Raw genomic sequence first — 15,963 nt, 5'->3', positions numbered from 1 at the left:
TTTTTCTCCATTTTTAAGATGAAAATTGTTGAACTGGTGCTTTTATTAATTGTACCTTAATTTTTTTGTCATTAGTTAAGTGCACATATATCGAATCATTAGGTTCATGAATATTTGAAATTAGGAAAGCAGCAATTGGATCTTCTATATATTTATATAAAGCTCTTCTAATAGACCTAGCACCAAAATTCATATCATATATATTATTTTCATCACTACAAATATAATTAATAACATTTTTATCAATAATTAAATTAATATTTTTTCTTTTTTTAATTCTTTTTTTTAAATCATCGATCATGTTTTGTAAAATGTTAATAATATCTCTTTTTAAAAATTGACGGAAAATTATTTTTTCATCAATCCTATTTAAAAACTCAGGAAGGAATTTCTTTTTTAATTCTTCTTCAATATCAGGTTTTAATTCATCGTACCATTTATTTGTCCTTAATTTTTCTTCAAAAATTTCAAAATGATCATCATTATTATTATTATTATTGTTGTTGTTGTTATTATTATCTGTTGTAATATTATTATATTTTGTGTCTGTCGTATGTGTATAGTTGATTGTATTTTCATAATTATTTTCGTTACTTTGTTTTGTATGATCCACATATGTTTTGCTTTGTTCATTTTCTATATTTCCATTAGAAGTATGTACCAAATCTTGTTCTTCTTGTTTGGATTCATTTATATCATTTTCATTTTTTTTCTTTTTTATATAATATTTAAAACCCAAGTTGGAATAATTGTTATTATATAATTTAAAATAATCAGTAATTATATCAGATCCAACATTAGTAGTCATAAAAATGAATGTATTTTTGAATGAAACTTTATTTCCTTTCGAATCTGTTAAAAGACCATTATCTAATATTTGTAATAAGACATGTAATACTTCACTATGTGCTTTTTCTATTTCATCAAAAAGTATTATGGAAAAAGGTTTTTTCTTTACACTTTCAGTTAATTCTCCTCCTTCTTTATATCCTACATAACCGGGATAGCTACCAAACAATTTACTAACTGAATGTTTATCTATATATTCACTCATATTAATAACTATTAAATTATCTTCATTAAATAGATATTTGGATATAACTTGAGCACATAAGGTTTTTCCTACACCTGATGAACCACATAATAGAAGAGTACCAATAGGTTTATTTGGATCTTTTATATTTGTAATAGCTTTAAATAAATATTTAGATAATATATCAATAACTTTTTCTTGACCAATAATAATTTTATTTAATTTTTCTTTTAATTTTAATATTTTCTCTTCTTCTTTTTTATTTTTTTTAATATATGTTATAGATGATTTTTTACTCACGATATTTTCAATAACATCTGAGGTGACATATTTCATATGTACATTTTCTATTAAGTTTCTTGTTTCATCATAAGTATCATTTTGTAAAGATTCTATATTATTAATTAATGTATTTCCGTTTGTGTTTGTTTTAATATTATTATTTTCATTTACATCATTTTTTATTTTATTATCTATTTCTTGTTTGTATGTTTTTCTTATATTTGTATCATTATCATTTAATTTATTAATATCTTGTTCATTTGAAAATTCCTTTTGTTGGTATATTACATCATAGTTATTATAATCATAATTATTATTATATATGTGTTGATCCTCATCAGATATAATATGCTCATTATTATTATTACTAATATTATTACTAATATTATTACCATTATTATTATTATTATTGTTATTTTCCTGTGTGTTCATATGTATCCTTATTTTACGTAAGCGTTCTGTTCTTAATTTTTGTTTCATAAATTTTTCATATTTAATTTTTTGATATACTCCTGCTTCATCTAAAATGTCAATAGCTTTATCTGGAAAATTTGCAGTAGGTAAATAATCTTCAGTTAATGAGACTATAGATTTTAATGAATCATCTGTATAATAAATATTATGATATTTTTCATAATTATATTTAATTTTTTTTAATAATTTATATGTTTCTTTGGATGTAAATGGGTTTATAGTTACACAATTAAAACGTCTTCTCAATGCTTTATCATTTTCTATAAATTTAGAATATTCTTGAAAAGTAGTGGTACCTATACATTGTAAATTATCTGAAGAGAGAAATGGTTTTAATAAATTAGATGCATCTAATGAACCTTCACCACTTCCTGCACCAACAATAACATGGATTTCATCAATAAAAAGAATATTCTTTTTTTTTTTATTCATATTAGATAAGAGATGTTTCATTTTTTCTTCAAATTCTCCTCTATATTTTGTTCCAGCAACTATATTTCCAAGATTCAATTGGAATATCCTACAATTTTTTAAATGATATGGTACATTATCCTTTAATATTAAATATGATAAATATTCTATAATAGCTGTTTTTCCAACACCACTTTCTCCAATTAATAAAGGATTGGATTTTTTTTTTCTTCCTAAAATTTCTATTATTCGTTTTATTTCTTTTTTCCTACCAAAAAAATGATCATCTCCTTTTTCTTGTGCTTCATGTACCATATCAATTAAGCAATCTTTCATAAAAGAGATGGAAGAAGCAGAAGAAGTGGATGGGTTTAAGAATTTATTATTTGAAGAAAAAGGATGATCTTCATTGTATTTATAATCTCTACCATTATTAAGATATTCATTATTTAAACTATTAATAATATGATTTGCTTGTTCATTATTATTCATATTACTTAATCTTTGATTATTGTATCCTTTATTTGACACATTATTATTATTATTATTATTATTATTTAATGCTATATTTCTATTATGTGTATTATAATTTGTGTTATTTGCATTTGTATCATATATATTATTACCATCATAATTCTTTTCATCATAACTTAATAAAAGGCTTTTCAGATCATTAATATTAATATTTAATTCTTCAAGATATTTTAAAAAATCATAATGTTTCTTTTCTTGAGCAATATTTATAATAGATAGTAATATATCAATAATATTTACAAATATTTTCCTTTTTTTCTTTGCTTCTAAAACAGCATTGTGAAGGACCAATTTACAATTTTCTGAAAATTTTATATCAAAGTTAGGGTTACGTAATATTTCTTGATTCATCATCTTATTATTATTATTATTATTATTATTATTTATTTTATACATATGATTATGTAGTACATTATGTGATTCATTATTTGGAACATTATTTGAAAGATTACCACTATCATTATTTGTGTCTAAATTATTAAAGTTTACTTTATCATTATTATTATTATTATTTTCTTTAGTAATATTATTACTACTTGATATATAATTAATTGTATAATCTTTATTATTTATATCATCCAAAGATGAATTGCCTTCTTCATTATTTAAATTTTTTAATATATTAATTTTTTCTTCCATATCTTTTAAATGCTTATTTATAAAATCATTTAATAATTTTTCATTTTCATTCATATTTTCATTCATATTTTCATTCATATTTTCATTCATATTTTCATTCATATTTTCATTCATATTTTCATTCATATTTTCATTTACATTTTGATTCATATTTTCATTCATATTTTCATTCATATTTCCATTTACATTTTCATTCATATTTCCATTTCCATTTTGATTCATATTTCCATTTCCATTTCCATTTCCATTTTCGTTTTTTTTTCGATTCTCTACTTGATTTTCATCTTCTTCCTTTAAAATATTTTTCATATCCATTTCATCATTTGTTAAAGATATATTTTTTTTTTCTTGTTCATTTAAATTATTTTGTGCACTTCCTGACTTCTCATAAATATTATTACGCTCATTGTTACTATTAGTATAACTTTTTGATATTTTATTTATGGCTATGTGGAATTTATCTAAAAAATTGGTTAATGAGATGTTAAAATTCTTTAAAATATTTTGAACTAAATTAGAATCAATCCTAATAATAGCAATAAGAAGATGTTTTAATAATATTTCATTTTCATTGTCATTTTTGGCTACTTCTCTAGCCATAATTAGTGCTTTTATACATTTCTCATCATATTCATCAAATAAAGATACATATAACTTATTATTTCGATTTTGGACCTTTCTATAATGTCTTTTTATATTAATAGTTTTATATTTATTAATAGGATAGGTGTTATTTAAAAAACTTGTTTTTTTTTTACTTACATGTATATTTAATATACCATTTAAAATAAGTACAGCAATGAAAATGTATAAAACATTCATTTCCTATTTCTCTAAAATGGGTATTTTAATAAGGAAAATAACAAAAAAAAAAAAAAAAAAAAACAATAATAAAATAAAATACAAAAAAATATAATATATATATATATATATATATATATATTTTTTCCTTGTATATATTGTTCTTATAAAAATATATATTTTTTTTTCTTCTTCTGTGTGCATTTACACCAGAATAAAAGTTTTGCTTGTACTTTCCAATTCTTGACCATTTCAAGTTTATTATATAAATATATTATTATTATATGTATATTTAAATTTATAAATATATTCTTATATTTATACTGTTAGGTTGTTACCAAATATATTATGTTTACAAAAACATTATATGATTAATTCTGATTAATGATGTATAACACTTGTAAATTTTGTTTATTTTAATTATTATTTTTATTTTTTTACTTTAACCTTCTCGTACTTATTTACTTTATTCTTTTCTTTTATTTTTTGTTTCTGTATTGAAGCCCATTATTAAATGTACAAAATTTTATTAACTACTTTTTAAGTTACATTGAGAAATTATTTCCCTCAAAAGAATATATATATGTATATGTATGTATATATATATATATATATATATATATACTTATGTGTATACTTTTGTCATGTTTAGTTATGTATTACAATTTAAAATGAATGAAATTATATTATTAATCAATGAAATTTAATAAATATAAAAAAAAAGAAAGAAAGAATAAAAGTACGAAATGTTAATATTATGAAGGAGGAAGCAGAAATTAATAAATAAGCTACTACCTTTTTATATGCGACATATTTAGAAAAATAAATAAATCATTTATAAATGTATAAAATTAAACGAGTATACTTTATTTGTTATTTTTTTATATATGTATATAAGTGTTTTATTTTATTTTATTATATTTATTATTTTTATTTTATATATATATATATATACGTATAATATATTTAGATGGTAAAAGAAAAAAAAAAAAAAAAAAAAAAAAAATAAGTTTTAATAAAAATTATATTTTTAATATTATATATTATTTTTTTCATTTGACGAATATGTTATATTATTAATTAATGGTATTTATCAAAAATAAAAATATATATTCAAATTTATTATATAAACCAAATGGAAATATGATGATAATAATAATATATTCTCATATATGTATAAATATATGTATAAATATATATATATATGTGTATAAATTTTTTACATTAATAATAATAATAATTTGTCATATAAAAAGAGAAAAGGAGAAAATTTTCTTTATGATGTTTAAGGTTCAATAGAAATGTGTCATTTATTCAACTTATAATTTTAAATCTAATATTATATAAAATAAATAATTTTTTATAAAGTTCTTCTAAATTGAAAATATATATATATATATATATATATATGTGAAAATGTGTGTGACTTCATATGTCCCACTATATACATAAATATAGATATATTGATAATTCCTTTGAATATATAAAATCGACATTATAAAATATAATAATAATAGTAAATTAAATTCTGACAATAATAATTTTATTATTCCTATATATTTAAATATATATATATATATATAATTTATAATATATTATTATGTTCATTTTATTTTATCTCTTACTAATGCTATATAAAAAAAGTTCAATATATTTTTCTAAAATATTTTAAGGTAGACAAAAGGGGTATGAACATAAAAATTAACTTTTGAAAAAAAAAAAATAAAGGACATGAGAAAAATTTATTCTCTTCTGAATAAAAGGAGAATAAGGATAATTTTAAAACAATATAAGGTTAAATATTTATATATATATATATATATATATTTATTTATTTTTCCATATTAATATTCGCTCCTTTTGTGCATGCATTTAATTAACATTTTATAGAAATAAAATACATATCTAATTATCATTATTATTATTATTATTATTATATGATGTATACTTTTGAAAAAAAAGAAGAAGAAAGGTACCTGACTAAGGCCATCTATGCATATGGGATAAATAAAAATATATATAATCCCTTTTATATATTAGATGACAATTCAATTTTTTACTGTGTAGGTACAAATGGAGTTTTACATTCCATTATAGAAAAAAAACAAAAGTTTTTATTAAGTCATGAAAGTAGTTATGGTATCATATGCTTAGGTATTAGTTTTGATAAGAAATTACTTGCTTTAGGAGAAAAATCTGTAAACAAGCCATATATTTCTATTTTTTCTAATGGTACCCATAAATTGATAAAAAGACTAACTTTAGATATATCTGACAATGCAAGTAGAATAATGAATATATGTTTTTCTTCTAAGAATAAATATATTTATTGTATAACTAATGGAAATACTAAGAGTTTATTTTTATGTTATGATTGGTTAAAAGAAAAATTAATGTTTAGCAAAATATTCCCCTTTTCTCTTTTTAGTAACATATGTGAAATATGTATAAATCCACACAATTCTTCTTACATAGCTTTATTATCTATAAGTGTCTTAAAAAATGTAATAGATATAGATCCTATAAATGATGAGGTGAAAACAGAAGCGTGTGTGTCTATGAATAATGATAAAAAGAAAAAAGACCGAAAAAAAGAAGATGTAAAAAATAAAGATAATTATAATGTTAATTGTAACAATAATAATAATATGGATATCAATTCTATTGACAATATAGATGATAAGTCATCTAATAATGAAGTTAGAAATATATTTCTTTATCACAATGTAGATAAAAATTTAGATGATATTGTGATAAAGAATAAGAAACTGGAAAAGATTGATAATAATTTTACAAATTGTTGTTGGTTAAATGATGGTATATTATTACTTATTAATAAAAATAATTATATAATTTTTTATGATGTTAAAAAAGAGAAATTGAAAATATATAATAAACATGTTAGTAGTAAAGAAATAATAAAGGTTATAAGTATGACTAAAGGTTTTGCAGTATTTGATAATTATTTTATTTATGTATATGAAAAATCTTCTGACTTAAGTATGCCTTTATGTTATTTATTAAAATATTATGTGCGTTTTAATTATAATATATTGTATAATAGTTATTGTTTATTTTCTCCTTGTGAAAAGATGTTATATTTTTTGGAAAAGGATGGAAATATAAAAAGATATGATGTGGCTAAAAGGAAAGTTGCATTTGTAAATAATGAAAAAGTAAATTATGAAAGTTTAAGAAATAAAACAAATATGAAGGAAGATTTAAAAACTACAAATAAAGAATGTGATGACACAAATTTAATAAATAATAATAATAATAATAATAATAATTATGATAAGATAAATTGTACTAGTTATATTCACAAGAGTTGTAATGAGAGTTTCTCAGGAGATGAGAATGGAAAAGAAGAAGATCATTTCGATCTAGAAACAGTTGTATATAATATTGGATCTAGTAAAATTAATGATTTTGATGTTTGTTTAAAACATCCATTAATAATATTATGTTATGAAGATAATATGATAAGAATTCTTAATTATAGGAAAAAAGAAGTAGTATTAGAAAATTCATTTAATAATGAACCTTTACATTTATCTATTCATTGTTCAGGACATTTATTAATGGTAGCATTTACAGATAAATTAAGAATTTTCCATATTTTATATAATAAATTGAAAATAAAAAAAGAATTTTTTTTAAAAAATTGTTCTTGTTGTAAATATTCAAATGGTGGAAATTTTATGGCAGTATCTAAAATATCTACTATATATATATATAAAACTTATACATATGAACTTTTATATGTATTAAAATCTCATGTTAATTATATTTCTGATATAATTTGGAGTAGTAATGATTTCTCTATATTTTCTATAGGACAAGATGGATATTTTTTTGAATATTCATTATATAATAATGGAAATAAAATGATTGAGGTATTACAAAAAGAAAAAAAATTTTTATGTATTGATCTAGAATTCCTAGATGATATGAATAAAAAAAATGTATATGGAGAAGGTAATAATTTGGATAAAAAACAGAAAAAGTATGATAATGAATATAAAAGCTTAAATAATTTATCTTCAAATGAAATTAAAAATATATATATATCATCTGATGACAAAACAATTAAACAGTTTTGTAATTCAAAAATGGAATGTGTATTAGAATGTGAATATATAATAAATAAAATTTTGTTATATAAAAATAAATTTCTTATAGCTACATATCACAATGGATATTTTTCGCGTATAAGATTTTATACATTACCTTTATCTGGAATATATTTAGAAATTCCATGTCATATATTAAATTGTGTTAATTTAAAATTTGATATAAATATGGAATTACTTTTTAGTTGTTCAAAGGATGGTTCAATATATATCTTTTCGATTGAAAAGGTTGAAAATGCTTTTATATTTTCGCAAAATATGAAAAATAATCAGGTAGATATAAATAAAAATATATACCCAAATGGTAATAAATATAATCTACATGATCAAAATGAAACCATAAATTTGTATGAACATAATAATAATGATAATAAAACAAATGAGACATATGGGGATGACATGAAAAAAAAAAGGGACATATTAAATAATGATGATATAGACAGAATTAATAAGATAGAAAATAAAAAAAAAAATGTTCATTTGCACAATGGAGATGATAATAATAATAATAGAGGTGATAATTTAAACAGTTGTAGTGAACATATGAAAAATAATAATAATAATAGTAATAATTCACATATATTTAATAGTCCTATTCAACATAATGATGGTGGTGGTCATCATGATGACTTAACCAGCCCAAAAGAACTTTGCCTGTCAGATTTAAACAACGATTCTTTTAAAAATGATGATAATAAAAATGTTAATTTATCAAAAGAACAAATGAAATTATTACAAAATAATATTTTGCTATACGATTTATCAAATAAAATTAATTATTCCCTAAATGAAGAAGAAAAGGATAATGAAGAAATATTAATCGATTTTTTTTATGTACAGAAAAAAAACAAAGAATATTTAGAACTAGAAAAAAAAATTAACAATCTCAAAAATCAAATGGATTTAGAAATGAAAAATAAAGAATCTATTTATAAAAATGAATTGAAAAAATTAAAAAAAGAAAAAAATTTAGAAATTAGAAATTTAATGAAAATAAATAAAAGTTTAGTTAAAGAAAAAGAAAAAATGGAAAATACATGTAAAGAGTCCTTATATGAATTAGAAGAGAAACATACATATTTTGTAAATCAATTGAATTCTCAATTTTATTTAACAAATAAAATAAGTGAAGAGAAATTTTTAAAAGTACAAGAAGAATTTAATTTATATAAAAAAAATTCTACCACAGAAATTTTGGAACTTAAAAATCAACATCAAATACAAATAAAGGAATTGCAAAGAGAAAAAGATGAACAAGTACAAAAAAAAGAAGATTATCTGCAAAATTGTATAATGAAATATGATAATTTACAAAAAGAAAAAGAGCAATATATTAAACAAATGGAAGAAGAAGTAGATGAAGAAATATTAATGATAACAAAAAAATATGAAAATGAAATTGACCAACTCAAAAAAGATAAATACGATTTGATGGGGAAGTTTAAATTATATGAACATATAGAAAGTGAATTAAAGGAAAATATACAAGAGGAAAAGGACAAATTTATTAAAAATAATATTACTACTAAGCGATTACACGAGGTTAAAATATATATATATATATAAATATAAATGAAAACGCACACACACATATATATATATATATATATATATATATATATATATATATGTATTTTATTTATTTATTATTTTTTTTTTTTATATATACAGAATATAGATAATCTAAAAGTGGACCTAAGCAACCTGAAAGATAATATCGCTAGAAAAGAAAAAGAAATTGAATCTAAAAATTCGGAAATTATGAATTTAAATAAAAAGAACGAAGAATTAGAAAAGGTAAAAATTGTGCTGACCCAAAAAATAAAAAATTTAGAATCTAATTTATCTCCAAAAGAATCTGAGATAAAAGTAATGAGAGAAAAAATAGATGAAATGGCTAAATGTTTTGAAAATAATCATAAGAAAAGAGTTAACCTACAAATTGAAATTAATGAATATAAAATGAAAATAAAATTTTTACATGATGATTTATTAAATTATAATAAAACTATAATGAATTATGAAAAAATACTTAAAAATTTACAAGATCATATTAAAGAATGTTATTTACATTTACATGATAAAAAAATATTTAATTCATCCTTTTTAAATTTATATAATAAATTTCATAAAGTAAATGATGTTCAAAATTATGATGCCAAAAATGTCTTTTCTGAATATATAAGACAAAAAGAATATCTAGAAAATATGATTGAAGTTTTAAAAGATAAATTACATAAGGAGACAGAAGCTTTTAGGAATGAAAAAATCAAAATGATGAATGAAAACTCATTACTTTTAAAAGAAATAAATGATTTAAAAATGGATTTAAATTTTCTTAAATCCGAATGTCATGAAGCTCAACTACAAAATAGAAAAATGAAATTTTTAAAAAAACGTAGTGAAAGTAAGGAGAGGAAAAAAGAAAAAAAAGAAAAAAAAGAAAACAAGGAAAATAACGAAGAAAAAAATATAGATATACAATAAAAAAAAAATAAATAAATAAATAAATAAATATAAATATATATGGATCATATATTATGTAGTATGAAATATGTGTCAGGCGAATAAAACATATCAACCTAAATATTAATATAAATATATATATATTTATATATTTATATATTTAATTATTTATTTATTTATTTATTTATTTATTTATTCATTTATGTGAATTATTTTTTGATTGAATAATAAATGCCATCATAAAAAAAGAAAAAAAAAATTAAAGAAATATGTTCATTTTGTTCACATATATGTAATTTCTTTTATTATATATTTGTTTATTACAATTTTTATATACATATGATTCCTTTATTCAGTGAATAATTTATTTTCTTTACTTATGCATTAATAATTTTCCGTTTCGCTAAATATTTTTGAGCATAGTGGGGGCAATTTATAATTTCTTTGAATAATAATATTTTTCAGATTAATAAAATCTTGTTTCATATTCAATTCTTTAAAAGCTAGGAGAACAAATGTGAGTGTATTAATATTGATTTGGAAAGATGTATCTTTTTGTTGCATATTTATTAATTCAGCATATAAGGATATAATAACATCATATTTTTTGGAATTAATACATGATATCATTGTATTATTATATAACATTAGTAGATCATTTGCTTTAAAATTTAATAGTTTGGCAACTCTTAATACATAAATAGCATAATTATATATGCCACAATTTTTAGTAGATTCTATAGTATATATAAATGGTAATATATTTTTATTATTTAATAATTTGTTGATTTGCATTTCTTTGAATAATTTGAAAGCTTTTTCATAATTATCTATGTGACTATAAATTTTTAATAATATTTGATAAGACAAATTATTTGGTGTAAGTAATAATTCATCAAATTCATTATTCCAAATATCTTCAGCAACATTAATTTTATTATGTATACTTAAAGTTTTTAATAAGTTATTTAAAATATTAACATTAATATTTTTTTTAAAATTAGGATCATTTTTTAAATTATTATAATATTCTAATGATTTTTCATAATCTCCATTTTTACTTAATAAATCAAATATATTTTCAAATACAAAAATGGATGGCATATATTTTCCACTTTTTAATAATTCTTCAAAATATTTAATTCCTTGTTCATATAAATTCGAAATATTACATGCATAAATAACATTAGCATATTCGCTATATTGGATTTTACCTGAATAATTTTCGACATTTTTTATTTTATTACTGATATGTTTAAATTTATCATCATATATATTATTATTATTATTATTATCTTCCATATTATTATGAATTATAGATGTTTCTAAATCATTTGAATTTTCCTTATTATCATTAGAATTTGTTATATTCAATGATCTCATTTCTTCAACCAATGGATCATTTCTTAATTTTTCAAAAAGTTCAATAGCCTTATATCCATTTCCCGTTTTTGCATAACAACTTATCATAATAGCATATATTTCATAATTCGGATTAATTTTGTCACTTTCTATCATTTCTTCAAATAATATTTCTGCTGTATCTACTAAATGATATTTATCACATAAACTTAAAACTAGTTTATATGATACTAAATCAGGTTTGATATTTTTACTTTTCATTGTCCCAATTAAATCTAACATTGTTGTTAAACATCCTTTTTTTTCTACTGCTGACATAGCTGCATTAAATGCTAATGTTGTTGCATCAATATCATTACTTGAATATATTAAATTCATTACCTTTACCCAATCCATATTTAACGGTGTAAGACTTTGTTCAATTTCTTTTTCACTCGATTTCTTTTTTAATATATTCTCATTTAAAAAATTATCTTTCTCTGAACTATTCATATAAAGCATATTTTTTCTTGAATACTTCCTCTTCCCTTCATTACTATCTTTTTTATCATAATAATTAGTATTATTATTATTATTATAATATTTTGTATTATCATAATTTTCATTATCTATAGTATAAAATTCATTATTCGAATATTTAATTGGTATTTTATTTCTTCTTCCAACGTAAAAAAAGGAATGAACCAAAATTTTCTTTCTTTCTTTTTTTATATTTATCACATTTTTAAAAAACGACTTCAAAAAGAAAACATTTTGTTTTTTATAACTATCCAACCTTAATGAAGCAATCAACTTTATTATGCAAAATGCATAGTAATAATATGTCAATTTCATTTAGTTCATTACAATAAAAAATTTAAATAAAATAAATGTCACATTATTGAACTGATAGTACAAACACAAAAAAAAAGAAAATGAGAAAAAAATTTATACTATTTTGTTTAATTGTAAAAAAAATATACTTAATAAATAAACAAACAAATAAATAAATAAATAAATAAATATATATATATATATATATATATATATATATATATATGTTTATATATTATACTCTGATCATATAATACCATATTCATTTAAAGTAGGGAAATCCGTATGGAATTAAAAAAAATATATATAATTATAAATTATTTTAAAACAATGTGTATTGTATTTATTATAAAACATTTTAATGTGTGACGTGTTCATAAAAAAAAAAAATACAATCCCCATATAAAAAGAAAAAAAATATATATTAAAAATATTATGTTACATACATATATTATATATATAATATTTTATATATAACATTTAATGAAAAAAACAAAAAGGAAAAAAAAAAAAAAAAAATTTTATTTCAAATGTGAAGAGAATTTTTTTTTTTTTTTTGTTACAATATAATAATTATATAGGTATAAAATATTAAACATATATATATATATATATTATGTATTAATATGTAAATATTATCCTACATTGTTGAACATCCACATAAAGACCTTTTCTCGTCCTCTTTTATTGAAATATAATATATTTAAAATGTTTATAAGAAACCTTTAAACATTTTTATTATTGCTTTAAAAAATAAAATATACAAGGCAAAAAATATTCAGTATTATAATATTTTATAATAATTATTATATATTGCCTTTGAATTGTATGTTAAAATAGTAATTAAAATTTTTTCATTCTTGAAAGATTATAAAAGTTTTATTAATTATTCTCTATTTTTTTTTATTTCTTTAAAACCATTATTAGGTACGAAAAAAAAATAGAGATGAAAAAATAAAACTTAAAAAATAAAATTAAAAAAATTAATAACCGCATTTATTTCGGACATTTTCATCAAGTACATATATATAATATATGCATATATATATATATATATATATATATATATTTTTTTTTATATTGTGTCGTTTTCTTTTATACCTTGCAAAACATATTTGGCTAGTACAATATCATTTGGACATAAAGAATCTGCATCTAGTTTTATGTAAGAAAAGATATCATCTGCTTTGTCATTATCTTCTGTACCCCAATATATCATAATTTTTTTATTATTATTATGAAATATTTTAATAAAATCTTCTATAGGTATAGTTATATTTGATGGATTACTATGAACAACTATGGAATTTTTTTTAAGTCTAAATGAAAAATGTGCCCATTGAGCATTATAATATTTCATAGTGTATAATATAGTATTTATATCTGGCATGATTTCATCATCTGAGAAAAGAAGTGCTACAGGAATATTAAGTTTATTGTTTCTTAAAACTTTTAATAAGTCAATTCTATCTACATTATAAAATGGGTACGCTTCGTAATTAAAACTGTTGATATTTTCCTGCTTGTGTATTTTTTCTTGAATATCATTATATTGTAAGAGCCAATTAAATGAACTGAATTTAAATTTATAATCTTTATAATTTTGTAAAATATTTAATATATAAAGTCCCAGATCTTCTTTGTTACCTTTAAGTTCAATATCATAAGTTAATTTATTTTTATAAAGGTTTAATAAATTTTCTAATAAGGGTACATGATAAAACATAGAAATGAATTTGAATAATAATTGTTTTTTTTTTAAATGATAATGAGTTTTGGGCATCATATATTTTTTATAAATATCTTTACAATGTGAACATTTTATAGAATTTATATAGTCTTCTTCAGTATTTATATTTGTATCAAGGTTATATTCCTCAAAAATTTTTTTCTCTTTTTCAATATATTCGGTATCATTAATAGGTTCCTCATAATTATTTTTATTATTGAGGTTGTAAAAATTATTTAAAAATTTCTCATTTATTAATTTTTCTATATCTTCATGTTCTTCTAAATTAATATAAGCTTTATCAAAATTTCCATATTCATTTTCTTTTTCTAATTTTTCTTGTTCTGTTAAGGAAGAATATGTTTTCTGATTATTGTTTAATTCATAATTATCTTCATTAAATGTTTTTCCATGGTTTAATATCCATGGTTCTTTAAAATGATATTTTTGTATCTCATCTAAATTTAATTCTTCAATGTTCTTATTTTCACAATCTTTATTACATAATAAAGTATGACCAAGTAATCCATCTTCAGTACCATGCAATACAATAACTTGATTATCTTTCGTTAGCCATACATCCAATTCTACTCCGTCAACATTTTCGTCTAAGGCCTTTTTAAAAGAGAAGAGAGAATTCTCAGGATATCGAGATATACCACCAGCTGTACTAGAACCACACCCTCTATGACCAACGATTGATGCACTAGGTGAACTCATTTCAATCGTTTTTAGAAGGGAAACGATATAAATAAAAAGCAAAAAATATATCATTTATATTATGTATATTATGGAAATATTATATTTTTATTATATATTATTATAATGTGTACACGTGTATAATATATATATATATATATTTTTTTTTTTCTTAATTTTTTTTTGGTATCGACCAAATATATACATAAATATAATATATAGTATAATATATTTTCTTCTTAAAAAATATTATAAATATATTATTTTATCTTTTTTTTTATGAATATTTAGATTTTTTTTTTTTGTATTCTAATAATTTTTTAAAATATTCATTTAACATAAAGAACAAAAAAAAATACAAAAAAAAAAAAAAAAAAAATAACTAGCTTTTTTTCATATATAATATTATTTTAATATTATTTAATCTTACATATATTAATAATCATATTTTAATATATATAAAAAATGTGAAAAGTAAAAAATGAATGAATTCCTGGTAGATATTATAATAAAAAAAAATATAAAAAAAGGAAAAAAAGAAAGAAAGAAAAAAATATATATATATATATATTATACACGTGTACACA

The 15,963-nt window shown here is 19.4% G+C and overlaps 4 protein-coding genes across 4 annotated transcripts; 1 reads left to right on the top strand and 3 right to left on the bottom strand.

The window, feature by feature from the left end:
* Positions 1–13: 13 nt before the first annotated feature.
* PRSY57_1405900 (ATP-dependent Clp protease, putative) lies at positions 14–4,195 on the bottom strand (the record flags this gene model as incomplete). The annotated part of the gene is made up of 1 exon (XM_012909676.2): positions 14–4,195. One exon carries the CDS (start codon positions 4,193–4,195, stop codon positions 14–16), a length of 4,182 nt encoding a protein of 1,393 aa, XP_012765130.2.
* A 1,916-nt stretch (positions 4,196–6,111) lies between these two features.
* PRSY57_1405800 (hypothetical protein) lies at positions 6,112–10,794 on the top strand (the record flags this gene model as incomplete). The annotated part of the gene is made up of 2 exons (XM_012909675.2): positions 6,112–9,849; positions 9,979–10,794. The coding sequence occupies 2 exons, from the start codon at positions 6,112–6,114 to the stop codon at positions 10,792–10,794; spliced, it is 4,554 nt and encodes a 1,517-aa protein (XP_012765129.2).
* Positions 10,795–11,157: 363 nt separating this feature from the next.
* PRSY57_1405700 (PPR repeat protein) lies at positions 11,158–12,969 on the bottom strand (the record flags this gene model as incomplete). Its single annotated transcript, XM_012909674.2, has 1 exon — positions 11,158–12,969. One exon carries the CDS (start codon positions 12,967–12,969, stop codon positions 11,158–11,160), a length of 1,812 nt encoding a protein of 603 aa, XP_012765128.2.
* Positions 12,970–14,023: 1,054 nt separating this feature from the next.
* Positions 14,024–15,451, bottom strand: PRSY57_1405600 (glycerophosphodiester phosphodiesterase, putative; the record flags this gene model as incomplete). Its single annotated transcript, XM_012909673.2, has 1 exon — positions 14,024–15,451. The coding sequence occupies one exon, from the start codon at positions 15,449–15,451 to the stop codon at positions 14,024–14,026; it is 1,428 nt and encodes a 475-aa protein (XP_012765127.2).
* Positions 15,452–15,963: the final 512 nt, after the last annotated feature.

This window comes from Plasmodium reichenowi, chromosome 14, assembly GCF_001601855.1.
Source record: "Plasmodium reichenowi strain SY57 chromosome 14, whole genome shotgun sequence".
NCBI lineage: Eukaryota > Apicomplexa > Aconoidasida > Haemosporida > Plasmodiidae > Plasmodium > Plasmodium reichenowi.
The sequence above is the reverse complement of the archived record's forward strand: the minus strand, read 5'-3'. Positions and strand labels throughout refer to the sequence as shown.